The sequence below is a fragment of the Aulostomus chinensis genome, chromosome 3, assembly GCF_037954235.1.
Source record: "Aulostomus chinensis isolate RoL2024-O1b breed Wild chromosome 3, RoL_Achi_v1.0, whole genome shotgun sequence".
NCBI classification, from domain to species: Eukaryota; Metazoa; Chordata; class Actinopteri; order Syngnathiformes; family Aulostomidae; genus Aulostomus; species Aulostomus chinensis.
Window position 1 is genome coordinate 19,124,496 of NC_141322.1, and position 17,349 is coordinate 19,141,844.

Below are 17,349 nucleotides of genomic sequence, written 5' to 3' on the forward strand. Positions count from 1 at the left end.
AACTGTCAAGGATCTGTGATGGTTTCCTCTTGCAACTCTGGTGTTGTGTTGGTTATGAGGCCATCTAGTGGCTGTTGGCTGGAATCGGGACCTGCCAGCTGCTGATGAACATCTTCTCCAACATCTTTGTCAGAAGACAAATAAGATTTTTTCAGGATTATTAGAGGTCATTATTTGTGAGCACCAAATACTGGGAAAGTCTTATTGAATCTGAAGCAATTGTCACTATTATTAAGATTATTTTCCCAATTTTTGTCTGGTAATGCCACCAAAGATTTGCACACACACACACACACACACACACACACACACACACACACACACACACAGACACTCACACACACACACAAAGCAAGCATGGTGAAAATGAAGTATAATATGAGGTTTTGGCATGTTGACCATCACAATTATGATTGTAACACCCACAATGCACCTAAAAAAAACATATATTTACCTAAATTAAGCTGAGTCACTTCATTATAGGCCACACCTCTTTCCATTCATCCATCCATTTTCTATTCCACTTATCCGTTAAGGTTTGCTGGGGGCTTGGGCCTATCCCGGCTGATGGGCCATCTCGCAGGGCCATCAGGGGCAAGCATATCAAGCCTTTTTCTGTGACAGACAGCTCAGTGCTACAAGGTGAGAGCCTGAGGAGCTCCGGTTGCAGCTGTAGCCCTATATTTCATTACTTATTCTCATTAGACATTCATGAAACAGTCTCTTAATAAGAAAATGGGGCATGGATATTAACTTGAACATGACAATACTGTTAGAACATTTTTGATGAATGTGAAAGATGGAATTAAAAAGCAGCTGTTCTTTTGGAAATTTAATGTAATGTCACTTTCAGACACTGAACCAATGATTATATCTACTGGTTTAAATATTAGTATGAATTTTTAGTCTGAATTGGTAAATTGAAAGCCTCAGCGGTTATTAAAGGTCCTCGTCATCCTTCACTGGAGCGTTGAGGAGTGACACATTAATTGTAGGTAATGCATTATTGTGCATTTAGCTTATTTGCTTTCACTAATGTATTATTAAGGACATCTCACTACTATCAGAAATGTTGCGGCTATAGCTCAGTGTTTATTGTTTTTGGGCAGGTGAGTGGTATCAACTACATACATGCGTGTACATGAACGAACAGGTGCCCTCCTCTCCTGAGTATTAAGTTGCAAAGGAAGCATTTTTCATGCAGGGAAGCTGATTAATCACTTGAGTTTCATTAACATGCACCTTGTGCTCCCCAAGGAAAGGACACCATCACCTTCCTCCTTTGGCCCTCACAAGGAGGGGCTTAAGTTTCCTTCTCTTGCAAAGATCCAGAATTCCAGAGGCATGCTGCAGGGGGAAATGGAATTATTTTACAGTTGTGAAAAATGGGGCACAAATGAAGATGTGATATCAGCTTCTGAATCTGCTTCATAAACTGTATATAATACACAGTGGCTATGATGGAAGGCCCCGCTGGAGAGGATATGGATATGGAGCTGGTGGGAATGGGACTTCGTGTCTCAGTCTCCCCTGCACAAACAGCTTTCTACATCATTCTGGTGTTTCTGGGGATTGTGGGTAACACCACTGTGATTTTGGTGATTGGTAAGACTGTAATCATGGACCGTGGAGGTGGACGAAACTCGGACATTATCATCATCAACATGGCTTTGTCCAACCTGCTGGTGTCTGTGATGAGGAACACACTGCTTGTCATCTCAGACACAGGACTCGAGGTATGAGGTCGTCTATGCCTGTTTTGGTAAATTATGATTTTGTTTGTTGGTCAGAAAATTAAACCAATAATAATACTAGCTGACTGTGCCAAAGGTTTAATTTACAACACAAACAGCTTGTTTGCAATAGCAAAGTGGGGCTATATCGACCACCTATCTGTTTTTTTCTGATATTCTCCTTGTTTGCTACCATCAGTGTTTATTGTATGTGCTGATGTCAAAGGACTTTAAAACAGTTAAGACATTTTTTACCACCACGATTTGAGGCCTTGGCACAAAAGAGGAATAAAGATAAACAAAACAAACAAACAAAGAAACAAAGAAACAAAAAGAATTGGTATTGGCAAGTTATCATTTAAAATAGTAATATCGGCCTTGTATTTAGCGATCAGTGCATCATTCCAACAAACTGAAGTGTTCACAAGGTGGAATGCGAGTTGAATCACTTCAAGGTGTTTATATATTCAAGAGAAAAGCATCACATTTGCACCAATCTGAGTCCGTGTCTTACAGCTGTACTCGTCCAAAGAGTGGTGCCAGTTCCTCATGGGTGTCTGGGTGTGGCTGCGATCGGTCAACGTGTGGTCAACACTTTTCCTCAGTGCCTTCCACCTCCAGACTTTGAGGCGAGTGACTCCCACTACTGGAAACATTCACGGGCCCCGAGGTGCCTCCAGTACCCTTCTGCTGAGTCTGGGTCTCATCTGGTTTCTCAACTTTATTTACTCCATTCCTGCTCATGTCTTCTCCACAAGCGGGAATGTGAACAGCACTGAGGTGAGAGACTGATGGAGCTTCTGGATTATAGCCAGTTCTCAATGCTCGAGCCCATCACAAGTCATTTTTGTGAACTTTGCAATCGTGTTTCAAAACAGTACAGACTGAGTCATGGTTCAATTCACAGTTGCTTGTTTGTATAACACACACCCAGCCAGAAATTGTACCTCCTGACAATATTCTAAGAACTTCTGCACTGTTGTGAGGGGAATTGTCTTGTAACATTCAGAGATAAATCCTCCGCAGTCAAGTTGTCGAGGTCTTTAAAAATCAGGGGGAAATTCTTTGGCTTTGGGAATATTTTGGGAGTATTGTGGGGGAACATATGACATTCCTTTGATTGCACAATTGATCCTGTTGAGAGTTTCTTTATAGTTACCAATAGCTGTGCTTGGAGGGCTGTGAAATGACTGAATAGAACCTGAAAAGAGAATTGTTGGTGGGTCCAGTTGGTCTTAAAGGGTCTTGTCTGGTCACCCTGAATGAAACTATATACTGTATATATGGGGTATATATATACTGTATATTTAAATTCATATATGGGTTCTACTCTTACTGATTTCAAGGGAATTCAAGCTTCTAAAAACATGTGGGAAGGAAAGGAAACTGCTACATCAGTGTGTAACCCTCTTTCCTCTATGCTCTCCTGGCTCGTGCGTGATTGGATCAGCAGGTAGGACAGCTCAAGAGGAAAGAGCTCTCCGATAGGCTGCGAAGTGCCTCAGCCCTCAGTAACCATCTGGCTCTAGACATCCTCCTTGCACCTCTAAACCCTTACAGACCGGAGCCTAACCATCCTAAAGTTTGTGTGTGGTGTAATAGGTGTGTTCAGGGACACTGCCTTTCCACAACTGGACATACATGATGCAGACGTCTGCCTCCCCTCCTTCGTCTTCCTCTTTTCCAGACCTTGATGCTGGTGAGCAGCACAACACGCCCCCTGCTGGGCTGTGTGTGGAACTTTCCCTCTGCTTTCAGTGGCCTGGCTTATGCCACAACATCCATGATCATCCATGAAACAATTCCCATAATTCTGATGGCCTTTACCAACCTCGGCTCTCTCTACACACTCTACACACATGGAAGGATGCGCAGCTCGGCGCAAGACGCTCCGGTCATAAAACGAGTGCCAGCGGAGAGACGAGCAGCCAAGGTGAGGAGAGAGAGTGAGAGAGAGAGAGCAGCTAGAGTGTGTGCTTGTCAAGTTACTGAGGCCGTGTTCATCAGGTAGGTAGGAAGGAAGTAAAGAACAGACAACCATAGCTGAGTTATATTAGCAACATTTTTATTGGAGTCAAAGTCAATATAATACCTGTCTTAATTCCTACTCGTCCTCCCTGTCTTCTCCTGCAGGTCATTCTTGCTCTCATCATGCTTTTCATTGCTTCTTGGGGAACCAGCATCATCTCTGTCAACTATTTCAACTACAACCGCGGTTCCTCCGCCGAGTTTCTACTTGTCATTGCTCGTTTTGCAAACATCATCTTCATTGCCATGTCACCAGCTGTTCTGGCAATTGGACACCGGCGGCTGCGCTCTTTCATCAAGTCTGCACTCTCTCACTAACAGAGAAGTCACAGGTTACTGAAGGACACGAGGTTCACCCCCACAACACTGCTGCTGAGCAGAGACACAGAACCACCATCTCCTCCTCTCAGCCAGTCTGTGCATGAGTGTGTGTGTGTGTGTGTATATGTGTGTGTGTATGTGTGTGTGTGTGTGTGTGTGTGTGTGTGTGTGTGTGTGGGTGTACATATGTGTATGGATGTGTATGTGAAAAAATTGGTTGTATGGATGGGAAAGCGCAGGGAAAAATGTAACTCATAATGCATCCATTCATCCATTTTCTACCGCTTATCCTGTTAAGGGTGGTGGGGGGGCTGAAGCCTATCCCAGCAGCCTTCGGGTGAGAGGCGGGGTTCACCCTGGACAGGTCACCAGTCCATCACAGAGCCAACACACATAAACAGGCAACATTCACACTCACAGCCACGCCTACGGTCAATTTAGAGTATCAATCAGCCTCGTCCCCTCTTGATGTCTTTGGACTGTGGGAGGAAGCTGGAGTACCAGAGAGAACCCACACAGGAACAGGGAGAACATGCAGACTCACACAGAAGGACCCTGAGCTGGAGCCAGGGCTCGAATCCGTAACTTTCTTGCTGTGAGGCAACAGTGCTGACCACTGCACCACCGTGCCCCCCTTAAAGTCCTCACCTATTTTTACTAATTCTAAAATACTTTGAGATAGAAACCTGCTCAGGTTTGGTTTGAGCCATTGGGAAGTTATTGTGGGGGTTAACCTATAGTCAAGCCTATTCAGGTATTGCACAAATGATTGGCTTATAAACACTAACAAACTGAACAAATTGACAAAGCATTTTTGTTGCTTAAATTTCAGGTCAACAACAAAAATAAAATCAGATACGTTATCAACTTTGGATAGTTTCAACTGTAACAAAAACATATCTGGTGTGTCTGAGTCTGACTGGCGGAAAATGGCTGCTTATGTGGAAATGTGTCAAAATCAGTTGAAATAATACTTGAGAATGACTCTGTGGAGATTAAAGACATAGTAAATTGGTTTTGCATTCACCAAAAGGATGCATCTGTGCTAGCTACATTATCTTCACTATTTACTTGCTCTGGCTTTCTCTTCCCTGTTTGTAACATCCCTCTTTTTTTGAATCACAAAAATAGTTTGTTTTCTCTTCCTTCCTTTAGTTTCTAGAGATTTCTTCCCCCCTTCAGTCTCTGTGCTGCACCATTTAATGACTTTAGTCCACCCCAGCACCATTGCCGTGATTCTTCTCCTTAGCTTGCCGTGTCCGAGGGCCACCACCATAGGACTGAATCCTACAAACAGTGAGGCAGAAAAGTGGGAGACAGTCAGCAGACCCTCAGCATGGTGCCCCCTGTCATGGTTGTAGTACGTCACTGCAGCGACTTGCAGCACCCAGCAGACCACAAAGAGCGATACCAGTGACATGATGACATGTGCTGCCTTGCGTTCAGTGGACACATGTTTGTCCAGCTCGCCGTGAATTCCCCCGGACTCCCCCCCTGTGGTGACTGCTCGGATGTGCTTCGCCAGAGCATGCAGGGTGGCCAGATTGGTGCAAACCATCAGCAACAGCGGCACCACTTCATTGAGTGCCAATGAGGCGGAAGCGAAAGCTGCACCCTGTTGGGAAGAGGGGAACTCCCAGATACAGCCCAGCAGAGGCCTGGTGGTACAGCTGATGACCATCAGTTCCACTGTGGCGTTGCCATGGACATGGGTGGTATATATCAGTGCAGGGGTAGAGAAAGCCAGATTAGCCACCCAAACCAGCCCTAGAACAATCCGCACCCGCTGCCGCTCCCGCTGCAGTGCCAGGGGTCCAAAAGCGACATGCTGACGTCTTAGGGTAGTGCAGTGGAATACACTGAGTGCTAAAGTCACCCAACAGCCCACAGCTCGCCACCACACCCACAGCAGCATGAAGACTCGGCACCAGCCCGGAGAGAGCGTTACATCCAAGCCCAGGTCCGACACAAAGATGGGCACTGTGCGGAAAAGGGAGGTCAGCAAGTTTGCCAGTGACAGATGCACCAAAATGGTGTCAGAGGGTGGAAGTCGTCTAGATGGACTCTCAGTGGCGGACTGGAACACCTGTGAGTGACCACGAGAGGGTAGCAATGCTGAGAATAAACTGATGATAAGCCACAAATAAATAGAATGTTGTGTTTTATCTCACCACACGGATAACCAGGATGTTTCCCAGGATACCTGAAAAGACCAAGAGCCCAAACAAAATTGCGTCAACGGTTAGGACCTCGGACATGGCATCAGAAGCATGATGATATTGCCTGCATCTTCTTTGTGTCAAAGAGTGAAAAATCAAGCTCATCACTGCCACGGCTGTTTTATACACACACAGGAAGGTTCATCTTTGCTGACTATGCTCAAGGTCAATTTATTCTAACATGTTGATGCTTTGATCCAGCAAACGCAGGCATTTTCCACAATTTATTTCTGCACCACCACCCAGCTGCACTGCCTGTCTCTTCAGCTGAACGATCAGATTAATAAGCATGGGTCGCTATTAGTTGTTGCCTGTACCCATTAAATTAAATCATCACTTAACCCGGCAACAAAAATGCATGTTTAAACTGATCATTTGTTTTTACAGTAGTTCTTCTTCATTACTACTAGATTAGCATCAGATGTACCAGTGTAGCAGCAGATCACACAGATCTGACCAGCTGTCCCCTGTGACCGATCAGGGAAATGTTGGTGCTGATCGGGCCAAACTGACACAGCATTTTTTCTCTTATTAGTCAGCCATTCATACTTTCCCCCGGTGCTGATTGTTTACTGGGTTGCTAAATTTCTCTCTAGGGACGCTGCAAAGAATAATCTCACATAAGCACTGCTTAATTAAATGTATCATATATTTTAATGAAGTGATACAAACAATTATTTATTATCAAGATGTTTTAAGAGATTTTTATTTAGTAAAAAAAAAAAAATTTTTTTTTTTGAATTCTTACTGACAACTGTAATGGAAGGTCCTCTAACGAGAAAGATTTCAGATTTCAGTATTAGGTGTCATCAGCAGAGGGGTGGAGCTTATATGAAGATCTAAAAATACAATGCCACACAATGCAAAAACATTATTCATAGCCTTCAAAAATTCCATAAAGATGAGCACCAGCACTGCCATACTCGACATATTTAGAACATTATGAGCCAGACAGAAGAACAGTTGCAGGGGTAACACTTAATACGCTCCCCAGTTTTGGGATCGTGGACCTCATCAACACATTAACCTCTCTGAAACCCTTCACTTGTTTTCTAATCAAACCAGAAGAGGAAATATCAGCGAGGGGAAAAGCCTCAACCTGAACTATTCATGGTGCCATATAAATAGCCTGGCTGAGTTTGATGATCTGGAACAGGGCAGTTTGTAATCTGGGACACTTGTAGTAGCCTCAAAGTAATACTGCATTGCGGTTGTATGCCCCAACCAAGTGCGTATGTTGCAGTGACCTTGAACTTTGAACTCTTTTCAGTTCATCCTTTAGTCAAAATGGATGTTTGTGCCAAATTTGCCAACATTCCCTGAGACATCATGTTCACAATAACCCAACAGACAAATGGACATACAATATGATGGATAGACGCCAGACGACAGGAGAGCATGATATATTTGGTGCTTTAATGATCTAATTTTACCACTGGCGAGTTTGAATGACGTACTCTTGTCTTCAAACTGCATCAAACATATCCAGATAATTTTAATTTACAGTTAGCATTATAAATGATCTTAAATCACCCTCTAAAATGCACAAAACCTTACAGTAAGTTTCCACAATCAGGATATTATGAACACAAATCACTGGTGTATGATTTACTCATTTGTAGTACCAGGACAGGGCCCTCTCTAATTTTTGGGGAGCTTTGATTTTGTGCATAGACAGACGAGTCAGTGAAATGCAGTTTAACAGTTTTCAGTGACATACAGTTGTACATTACATAACATTTTGTCTAAAGCCCCCTTAAATAGTACGTTTTATCATCAGAGGTCGACCAACTTTGCATCACAGTCAAAAGGAGTTACTAGAACTTTGCTGGATTTGAACAAAGATTGAAGGACGACTTCACTTTCCTAGATTGAAGTGAATTATTTCATGTGCAAAGTATGAGTCAACGCTGTTACTGTACATACTGTACTCTAAAGCTTATACAATAACACGCCTACAAAACGACATACATGCGAGGTTTTAGTTATTCAGTTTGATATTTGTTTTCGTATGTTTTCATGGTTGTTATCGTAGGTGTTGTTTCCTCGAAGTCCAGTGGTACGTGACTTGACGTCAAAATCCGCGTGGAACGTGCAGGTGAGCATGCTTGTGCGTGTGTGTGTCAGGACTGTTATTGACCGTCACCTGAAGCACTCGTGATATGATGATGACTCACGAACAGACTGATGATGATGACTACAACTATTTTGTGCACGCTCCCAAGCACCCCTGCGGCGCGCGCCCCTCCACGTGCACTCTCACACAGCGGGCATCAAAGCCTTTACGTCAAGCCAGACAGGAAGAAGAAGGGAAATCTGATGGCACGACAGCCTCTCGGGGTCTCGCTCCAAACGACACAAGTGAGTGATTTTCCTGGGAAACCCGCGGAGGCTGCTCGTGTTATCGAGGCTGTTTGAACTTTATCCCTCAGGACGGTTCACTCTCTGCTCTCATCTTGATGTTAAATGTTATTTCTGTCGCAGATGCTCTCCCGTTCCTCTCGCCCATGGACGCGCTTCCCTGTCTCAGACGGATGCCGTCGTGTGCGCTGAAGCAGAGCTGATCTTATGGCAGTCATCACCCCGCCTCGTCACATCGCCCGACTGATCCACTGTGCGTGAAAATAATCCGACGAGAGGAAGGAAATGAATAGCCAGCAACGACCATCACTGCTCGCCTTGTCGACACTCCTGCTCTGCACACTACAGCAGGCAGCTGGCTCCAGCAGCTCAGCATCATCCACATCCCCATCAGAGGCGAGAGGCAACGAAGATTCTGGGACACCACACAACTGGCTCAAACACCCTAACAGCACTTTACACCATGGCAATCACAACCATGAAACTAGGCCAGCACCAAAGCTTCAAGAGACATCAGGCCATCGCTTCTTCAACACCAGCAGAGGCAATACTGTGATATCGGAGACGTCTGACAGAGCCAAGTGGAGCCCGGAGAGAGGGGTCTTGCCACTTTGTGCCTACCGAGTGATCGAGGGAGGCATTGGGGGGCAGCTCTGCTTTCGACACACACTGTTTGGGTATAAGTGTAATAAAGGAGACTGCAGCTCAGTGGTGTCTGTGGGCCATCTGGTTGCGAATATCCTCATCAATGGCAGTGTACTGTTACAGTGGACCCGAGAGGAAGAGTCCAGAGTGGTCAGCCGAGACGTCCAGGCAGAAGAGAATGGCCACAGGAGTGGTGGTGGACAGCAGAGTTCAACAATAGAGCAAACAATCAAATCAAACAGTGTTTTCAGCGGCCGACGGCACAAACGAGGGGGCTATGAGCTGAGTTGCTGGTGGAATGGAAGCTATACTCAGTTTGAGTGTGCTGGTGTCCATCTTGGTTCCGGCTGCAGGGACTTCCTCCTGAACGAGCTACACGAGAACATCCCCTACCGCATCTGCCTACGTTCCCTGGCCCACTATGATCCAGCTCAGAAAGCAGACCAGAGGGACTGCGTGGAATTTACCCTACCGCCATCCGGGATGCAGGACATTGTGATTGCTATGACAACAGTGGGGGGAGCAATTTGTGTGATGTTGGTTATCATCTGCTTGCTGGTGGCATATATCACAGAAAACATCATGAGCCCCACCACGCAGCACACGTACTCCTACCGCACTCACTCACGCCACTGAGGCTAAAGATGCACCGCTACATGAATAAAATAGCCTCCATTTAACATCAGATCTCACAAGCGTAGTCACTCATTGCCCATGAGGATTCTTCAATTAGCCACATCGTACGTTATGTGAATACAAATTGAAGCACAATCTGAAACCAACACAGTTATCATGCCTTGTCGACCTCTGCGAGGATGCACTGAACCAAAAGTACTGATACATTTAGTTGACTGTGTTGTGTTTTGGTTAAGTGTCGTCTGTGATCGAGTCTGTCAGTCTGTGTGCTGGCAGCAGTTATACAGCAATATAATAAACGAAATACATCAGAACTTTGCTCGATGTGCTGCCTGTGAAAGTGTCCAGATTATGTCCTTGCTGGAACAGAAATACAATTTGATGGAATTGCATTTTTTTTCCACTCTGACTAAATAATCTTACTGTCTAGTTTTGCTTTCAGGTCTGCGTACAGTATGTATTTGTACCATTTTGTGAAGGGCAATACAATCTGGTGTACATCTCCAAATACTGTGCCAAACATCTTGAATTAGAATGCCTTCATATCCTGCTGTCAATGAATAAAGTATCATGAAATCATCCAGAACCCTTTAAAGCTGTTTTTGTTTTTCCTTTGCGTTGGAGTTTGTGTTTTAATGGCTTCACATTTCGATTTGCAAAAGTCAATTTCTATCTCTCGATACCCTCCTAAGAGACATAAAATCAAAATCACTTTTGAAACTACTGATGGATCAAAAGAACTGGACTTGAATGACTTTTCTTGTCCTGAACTTGCAAATTTAATAGGCCAACCTAGATATTTAATGAAGAAAAATTCTAAGAAATTCTTCAGATTTATCATGTCGGAATGTCATCGTACTGCTCAAGGCGAGATCAGATGAAGCAGCTACAAAAGCGGGAACACTTGATGTCTGCGATCCATCCTCTTCTCACCTTCACAGCCCATCAACACCTCAGCCTCTCTCAGAACTCTCCTTGCTCACTTGGGGTTTTGGAGTCTTCAGGTTGACTTCCCCTCACCTCTGGAATCTTCTTTTTACATGGCAATCCTGTCCTGAAACACGTCTTTTCAATGTCTTATTCTACCTGAGCAGTTCTCTCAACTGTCAGGGTCAGGGGAGTACCACCATCTCAGACTTTTAAAAAAAAACCCTCTTACCTCAATACGTGTGTGTGGAGGGGCTCTTAAGTTAAAAGTTCAATACAAGGTGAAACATCTTCAACCTTTTGATGTAGTTTACAATAATATTTGTAGATTTACATCCAGCTGGAAAACTTTGCCAAACTCCTTCCGTTAGATTACTTCTTCCCACGTCGTCAAGGTGTATTGCTTGTGTACTTAAATCTACAGGTGGCGTGTGTAACAGATGTAGCAGGTGTGGTTTAGGACGGTGACGAGCCCTCTCGGTGTATGTCCTGATGTTAGTGTTGATTGGTTTGTTGAACTTGTTCTGACGATGAATTTATTTGTGGCTCCCTGTTATTTATCTTCGTTTAATTTGAAAACTCACTGGACTTAGCCTCATATTAAAGTGTAAATCGAGGTTAAAGCGAAAAAAATGTGTCGTCACCACCATCACGTAACAAAGTCACACAGGCACAATCAGGTTCGGTTGTGCCTGCTTCACTGCTGTACTGACAGCAATCAAGATTAAAGGCTGCTGTTGATATTTTATGTTCATGTTTACACGTCTTCTTGTACTGACTTTTCCCGTAACCAATATAAATATAATTCAAATAAAGTGTTGTTCTCTCAACCTGTTCGTTTGCCGACGTCACACCTCGTCCTACACGTCTCCGCCGTGGTAAACCCCGCCCTCTGATGACATCACTTCATAAAGCGGTAACAGCTCACGGGGTTCCGCCATTTTAATTTCCTACTTGTAAAGAAGACGAACCCAGCGAGTCGTACTTGTACTCGAAGCGCTTTTGATTTACTTTAGCATAGGGGTTTGTGTTGTTTATCTCCACAGGGTTCAAACTAACTACCTCAATTTGTTTCCGACAGCTTTTGCCTCGTAGATTCCGCCGGAGAGTCGCAATGCCGAGCCACCCGCTGCATGTAGCGGTTGTGTGCTCGAGCAACCAGAACCGCAGTATGGAAGCGCACAATATCCTCAGGTAAAGACGAGCCGCCGAGAGGAGACGAACAGGAAAACGACGACGACGTGATCGACCGTATGCCATAACGAGGCGTTTTCTGAAGCGGTGTCGAACTGACACAAGAGTCTGACGGGCCTCAGCAGCGCAGTTTAACAATAGACTCGCACCTCAGTGACACACCGGGGCCTCTAAAGACGCTGCTCTCTGACCAGGCTTCCGTTTGACATCTTTTTTTAGTAAAGACTCACACAGCTTTTGATTTCAAACAGATTCAGGGCTTTTCTTTGGGGGTTTTTGCCTCTCTTTTTATAGTAGTCAAAGTTGCTTTTTTTCCCCTTCTCCCCCCTCATCACGACAAGAGCGCCCCCTGTAGGGGAATATTCTGGAAAGGAAGAACTGCAGCACGGGGCTGATGCTGTCCCTGCACTCACCCACATCTTGCAAAGTAGATTTATTAGTTGCTCAGCCTATGTGGACTTGTGGAGTGAACAGCTCAGTGGAAACGTATTTAACTGGGTTGGCTCTCTTAACTAATCACACCTAGAATTAAATCTTAAAGAATGAGATGATTTTCAGGCAGTTGAAATAAATGTGCCTCATGGGGTTTTTCTACATTGTAAAAAAAACAACAACAATTGGCTAGAGATTCAGAGAGCAGTGCGGACCAGCATCAACCTACTTTAAGAAGCCCCGTCGCCTTACGTTCAGTTTTACATAAAAAAAAAGTGGTACCAGGCTGCATTTTGTTTGTATGTGATGGTTTTTGTTTGTGTTTTTTTTGTAAGTGTTAGAAATGTTATGTAATTTACTCTCTTGTCTTCTTCCTTTTTGCAGTAAACGTGGATTCGATGTGCGTTCATTCGGGACTGGGTCTCATGTGAAGCTACCCGGTCCTGCCCCAGATAAGCCAAATGTGTATGACTTCAAAACGACATATGAACAGATGTACAACGACTTGGTCCGCAAGGACAAGGAACTGTATCCCCAGCTCACTCATATTTTACCCACACACTCACTCAAACACAAGCTGGAGGCCGGATAAGTAAGCACATCACATGTCGAGGAAGGTATGGTGACTGGAGCAGCACGGCGGACGGAACCACCGGTGGCTATGACGTGCAGAGATTATTAAACCTGTCTAATCCAGGTGATGGCAACAATTTGAAGGTCATAATGGAGATTTCCTGAAAAAAACAAAACATCAGATGAAATGTTGAATAATGCAGGTTACTTTTCAGTTTCTACGGGGTGTTGGAGCTCTTATAGGCGCTGTTCTCGCTGAACTTTAATTTTTGAACTTAAAACTGGAAACACCTTTCTTTTTAAAGCGGCTTTAAGTACCTTTAATTGAATTATCCTACAAAGATAATGGTTAGTCCATTAATATGGGTGACATGTTTTACCAAAAATCAAATTCAGGTGTCACTTGTTAATTGTGGTAGCTAGTAATAAACTGTAAACGCTAGAATATTTTAGGAAGTTACAATAAATGCCTATTACATTTTTTTAAGGAGTGGAAATGATCAGAAGTTGACGTAACATGACATGACATATTATAAACCAGTACAAGTCTTCACTAATCCAGGAGTAAACCAGTTAACACTGGTCGTAGAATGATCGATGTCAAGGAGGTGGAGAAAGCTGGAGAGCATCTTAAAGATGTGTATCCTGGATACTTGTGGGTCCTCACTGAAGCGTCGTAGATGTCTCCATTCACAGAAACAAAGTCTTGATCGTTTAGTCGTAGATTGCTACCTTACAATATGTGTGACTGCTAAAAAAGGCCTAACTGCAGAGCCCTGGAGAATTCCTGCAGATTGACTCCATCCTTTTCCCCTTTGCTGTGTGGGGTCGTGTTTTTATTTCAGTGTGTTTGGATTATGCAGAAGAAGAAGAAAAAAACCTTCTGGGCTGACCTTCATTCTAGATGGTGGAGGGGTGGAGTCAGTGGAATTTTTAAATATATTCAGGATTTAAAAGAAGATTCTTTTAAGGACATAGTTCTTACCTTTGGATGAATTCCTCAGGAGATATGACAACGCACTTAGTTTGGAACCTGAAAACAATGGAGCAAAATAATACACTCATGAGGATTGCATGTGGAATGGTGCTGGAGGTCTACGCTGCCCCTCTAGTTTTACCTGCTATGGTGCTCTTGCTAAAAACTCCGTTCTGCAGGTTGTATCATCACATACTAGGCTGTATATCACAGGCGCCTCGTTCGGACCAAACCAACTCTGTGTGACTGTGTGTCCCATGTGAATACTTCCTCATTGATAACTATTTGTAGTGTTCTTGTCACCCTGCATGGAACTCCTAAATATAGCGCACATTCCAGAAACTGTGCCATAGTCACTGGTCTTTTTTTTTTAATTTAAATGTTGTATTTAGCCCTTTGGTGTGGTTTTCTAAGTATTAATATTAGAATAACAAGCTTTGTTGGGCTGCATTGTTTGCTAGTGTCCGAATTGCTTCTCATACTTCAACCTGAATGGATATACCAGAGGTAGAGCTCTCCAGTTTTGCACAATTTCACACGTTTCATCTAATGAATGGCTAGATCATGCTGTACAATCACCACTAGAGGGTGCTGTAGTGCCTGTAATACAATCACTGACTGCTGGCTCCCGCAGAGTGGTTTTTACCTACTGGTCTGTGACTGCGCTCCGGCACCTCACACACAACGAAATAGTCTCCATCATGTAGCTGAGTTTCTTACAGCTGATGACGGGGACCGTCCAGTGATTGAAATCCTGCCTCTAATCAGGAGCATGTTGTTGCTTTGAAGTGTTTCCTGCTGTGTTCCTTAACCTCCCCCCTTCAGATACACACAGAACGGTATCCTACACATGCTGGACCGCAACAAGAGAATCAAAACAAAGCCAGAGCGCTTTCAAAACTGCAAGGAGAAGTTTGACCTGGTCATCACCTGCGAGGAGAGAGTCTATGACCAAGTACTGGAGGGTGAGGCTTCGTGTTTCTCTCCCTTCTGATTCAGAGACCCTGCCAAGAACGCTACCATGGCTTTGAGTCACTTTGTATGCAGACCAAGTCTGACTACACACTCTCCCATCTGTTGTTGCTCCCCAGATCTGAACTCAAGAGAGCAGGAGACTCTCCAGCCTGTGCACGTCATTAATGTAGACATTCAGGATAACCACGAGGAAGCTACGCTGGGCGCCTTCCTCATCTGTGAGCTGTGTCAATGTGTGAGTGTCTGCTGGTGGGATTTACTGTTGCACAGGCACACTAATCACAACATCCAGCACACACAGCGCCATCAAAAGAGCATCAGTTATCATTGTTACTCTAAATATTTGCTGGTTGCAGGCTCGCAAATAAGAAGATTTGCTGCATTTTTATGGAAAAAATTTTTAGGTGTTTTTAGGGTTTTGATTTTAATGGACCAAAAAAAGCCATTTGAACATATCACTGGGACCTCTGAGCAGTTTTTTTTTTCTTCTAGTATTGTTCACATTAAAACAGACTAAACAATTCATCCTTTAATTGTGAAAATAACCAGCAGGTAAAGTAATAATGAAAATATACACTTAATTGCATGTAATCCAAAAAAAAAAAAAAGTCCTGCAGGTAGATCACACTGACATAGTTTTAAATTTGTTACCTGTTTATTAATTTCTAAAATAGCTCTCATGCTCAGCTAATCGAATGCTACCCATTGATTCATGGTGCGAAGAGTGATGTGAGGTTAGTGGTGCACCTGTGTGTTTTTTTAAACTCCTGTGTTGTCCTCCCTCCTCTATAGATACAGCACACCGACGACATGGAGAATGAAATAGATGAGCTCCTACAAGAGTTTGAGGACAAGAGCAACAGGCCTTTCCTTCACACTGTCTGCTTTTACTGATGCATTCTAGACATTTGCAATAAACACAGTCTTGGATGACAAGCAATCAAACAGTATAGCCACACACACACACACACACACACACTCAACAACACAATTCATGTGTGCTTACATAGACACATACACACAAACCACACACACAGCTTTGGGTCAGGACCTAACAGGCTGCTGTTGGACACGTTGGAGATAATGAGATTTTCCTCCATACAGAGAACTGACAGACTTGCTGCTCTTGCTCTGCCTTCTTTCTGCTGGATCAAGGTCAGGTCAAGGTCCTCCTTTCATCCAAGTCCAGTGAAGTTACATGTCTCCTCAGGGAGAGCCATAACACCTGCACACCCAGTCAAAAACAAAAAAGCTCTGTAAGCCCCCCCCCTTTTTTTTTCATTATGTTAGGTAGCGTAATCATATTTTCTCCGGCTGATAAATGATATACAAGTGTGTATGTCAGATTTTTATTCCTGACCTGGGACAAGTGTACATTTGACTGACAGGAGACTGAACTGAGTTGAATTGAATGCTTGTTTTTGTGCGATCAAGTGTTTATTAGATTAGGTAGGATTCTTAAGTTAAAGTGGCTGGGCTAATGATGAATAACCAAACCTAGACCTCTCTGAGGCCATGTGTTTCCAATATAATGTGTTGATAGTTATTTAAACTTGGATATGCTATATTTCAGGGCATATTATTTTTTTCTTCTTTTGTATATGTCAAAGAATTGAAGCATTGTCAGCTCAGAGTGCCTGATTTTTCTGTATGTACATATGAATCCACTAAAAGAATCTCTAAGAAACACGTCACGACTCTTTGTTTTGGTTCGCTAATGTTTGTGTATGGCAGGTTGTGTAGAACTGAAACTGCTTTGGAGGTTATTTATATATAATTCTATTTTTACAACTGTGAGATGCAAGCGAAGTGGACCAGTAAGAGTGTAGGCCTGTGCAAAGGTACCTACTGGTGTGAAAGTTTGGTCCAAAGCAACAATCTCAGTGATTCAAGTGCAACTGTGGGTGTGGCTGTAGCGTTTGGTGCGCGAGGTGGTCCACCACCTCCACTGTTCAAATGATTGATCAGAATAAATCGGCCTCAGAATATAAAGAAAATCTGCGACTGCTTATATGTATCTTAATTTTTTTAACAGCGTAACCCAACGAGATGAGCTGGATTCAGATTACTGCTATCAACAAACGCAATCAAGCTTCTGTCACGTGTTTTCATCAACTCGGAGGAGTCGATCAGCTCAGTGGTTCTCAAACATTTTGGCTTGCGCTCTCCTTTTTAATCACTGCTCTTCTTTCTTCGAGTACCTTCTTACTACAGCCGCGCCGCTCACTACAGGTAGAAGTGAGCGAAGCTTCAAACAGAGCTGTCACCTGAGCATTTCAAGTTTGGTTTGTGATTAATTATAATAAAATTTGATTGAAAGATTCATCCG

General features: G+C 43.7%; 4 protein-coding genes across 4 annotated transcripts; 3 read left to right on the plus strand and 1 right to left on the minus strand.

Moving 5' to 3' along the window:
• Positions 1-1,484: 1,484 nt before the first annotated feature.
• Positions 1,485-4,112, plus strand: ora3.1 (olfactory receptor class A related 3, tandem duplicate 1). Its single transcript, XM_086200771.1, has 4 exons — positions 1,485-1,736; positions 2,250-2,513; positions 3,421-3,666; positions 3,867-4,112. Exons 1-4 carry the CDS (start codon positions 1,485-1,487, stop codon positions 4,077-4,079), a joined length of 975 nt encoding a protein of 324 aa, XP_086056897.1. The 3' UTR covers positions 4,080-4,112.
• Positions 4,113-5,145: 1,033 nt separating this feature from the next.
• Positions 5,146-6,466, minus strand: ora4 (olfactory receptor class A related 4). Its single transcript, XM_086196911.1, has 2 exons — positions 6,254-6,466; positions 5,146-6,168 (listed from the first exon to the last, which is right to left on the minus strand). The coding sequence occupies exons 1-2, from the start codon at positions 6,404-6,406 to the stop codon at positions 5,146-5,148; spliced, it is 1,176 nt and encodes a 391-aa protein (XP_086053037.1). The 5' UTR covers positions 6,407-6,466.
• Positions 6,467-8,495: 2,029 nt separating this feature from the next.
• Positions 8,496-10,526, plus strand: fndc10 (fibronectin type III domain containing 10). Its single transcript, XM_086200772.1, has 2 exons — positions 8,496-8,662; positions 8,786-10,526. The coding sequence occupies exon 2, from the start codon at positions 8,948-8,950 to the stop codon at positions 9,941-9,943; it is 996 nt and encodes a 331-aa protein (XP_086056898.1). The 5' UTR covers positions 8,496-8,662; positions 8,786-8,947; the 3' UTR covers positions 9,944-10,526.
• A 1,271-nt stretch (positions 10,527-11,797) lies between these two features.
• ssu72 (SSU72 homolog, RNA polymerase II CTD phosphatase) lies at positions 11,798-15,999 on the plus strand. Its single transcript, XM_086199316.1, has 5 exons — positions 11,798-12,064; positions 12,881-13,024; positions 14,871-15,010; positions 15,137-15,255; positions 15,813-15,999. Exons 1-5 carry the CDS (start codon positions 11,985-11,987, stop codon positions 15,912-15,914), a joined length of 585 nt encoding a protein of 194 aa, XP_086055442.1. The 5' UTR covers positions 11,798-11,984; the 3' UTR covers positions 15,915-15,999.
• The last annotated feature ends 1,350 nt before the right edge of the window (positions 16,000-17,349 follow it).

What these genes read in the sequence shown, in the direction of transcription:
- ora4 (XM_086196911.1), bottom strand. Translation starts at nt 6,406, where the DNA reads ATGAGCTTGATTTTTCACTCTTTGACACAAAGAAGATGCAGGCAATAT. An exon ending in ACATCCTGGTTATCCGTGTG is followed by an intron (nt 6,169 to 6,253) that starts GTGAGATAAAAC and finishes GGTCACTCACAG; the next exon opens with GTGTTCCAGTCCGCCACTGA.
- ora3.1 (XM_086200771.1), top strand. Translation starts at nt 1,485, where the DNA reads ATGGATATGGAGCTGGTGGGAATGGGACTTCGTGTCTCAGTCTCCCCT. An exon ending in GGAATGTGAACAGCACTGAG is followed by an intron (nt 2,514 to 3,420) that starts GTGAGAGACTGA and finishes CCTCTTTTCCAG; the next exon opens with ACCTTGATGCTGGTGAGCAG. An exon ending in CGGAGAGACGAGCAGCCAAG is followed by an intron (nt 3,667 to 3,866) that starts GTGAGGAGAGAG and finishes CTTCTCCTGCAG; the next exon opens with GTCATTCTTGCTCTCATCAT.
- fndc10 (XM_086200772.1), top strand. Translation starts at nt 8,948, where the DNA reads ATGAATAGCCAGCAACGACCATCACTGCTCGCCTTGTCGACACTCCTG.
- ssu72 (XM_086199316.1), top strand. Translation starts at nt 11,985, where the DNA reads ATGCCGAGCCACCCGCTGCATGTAGCGGTTGTGTGCTCGAGCAACCAG. An exon ending in CTATGACCAAGTACTGGAGG is followed by an intron (nt 15,011 to 15,136) that starts GTGAGGCTTCGT and finishes GTTGCTCCCCAG; the next exon opens with ATCTGAACTCAAGAGAGCAG. An exon ending in TCTGTGAGCTGTGTCAATGT is followed by an intron (nt 15,256 to 15,812) that starts GTGAGTGTCTGC and finishes CCTCCTCTATAG; the next exon opens with ATACAGCACACCGACGACAT.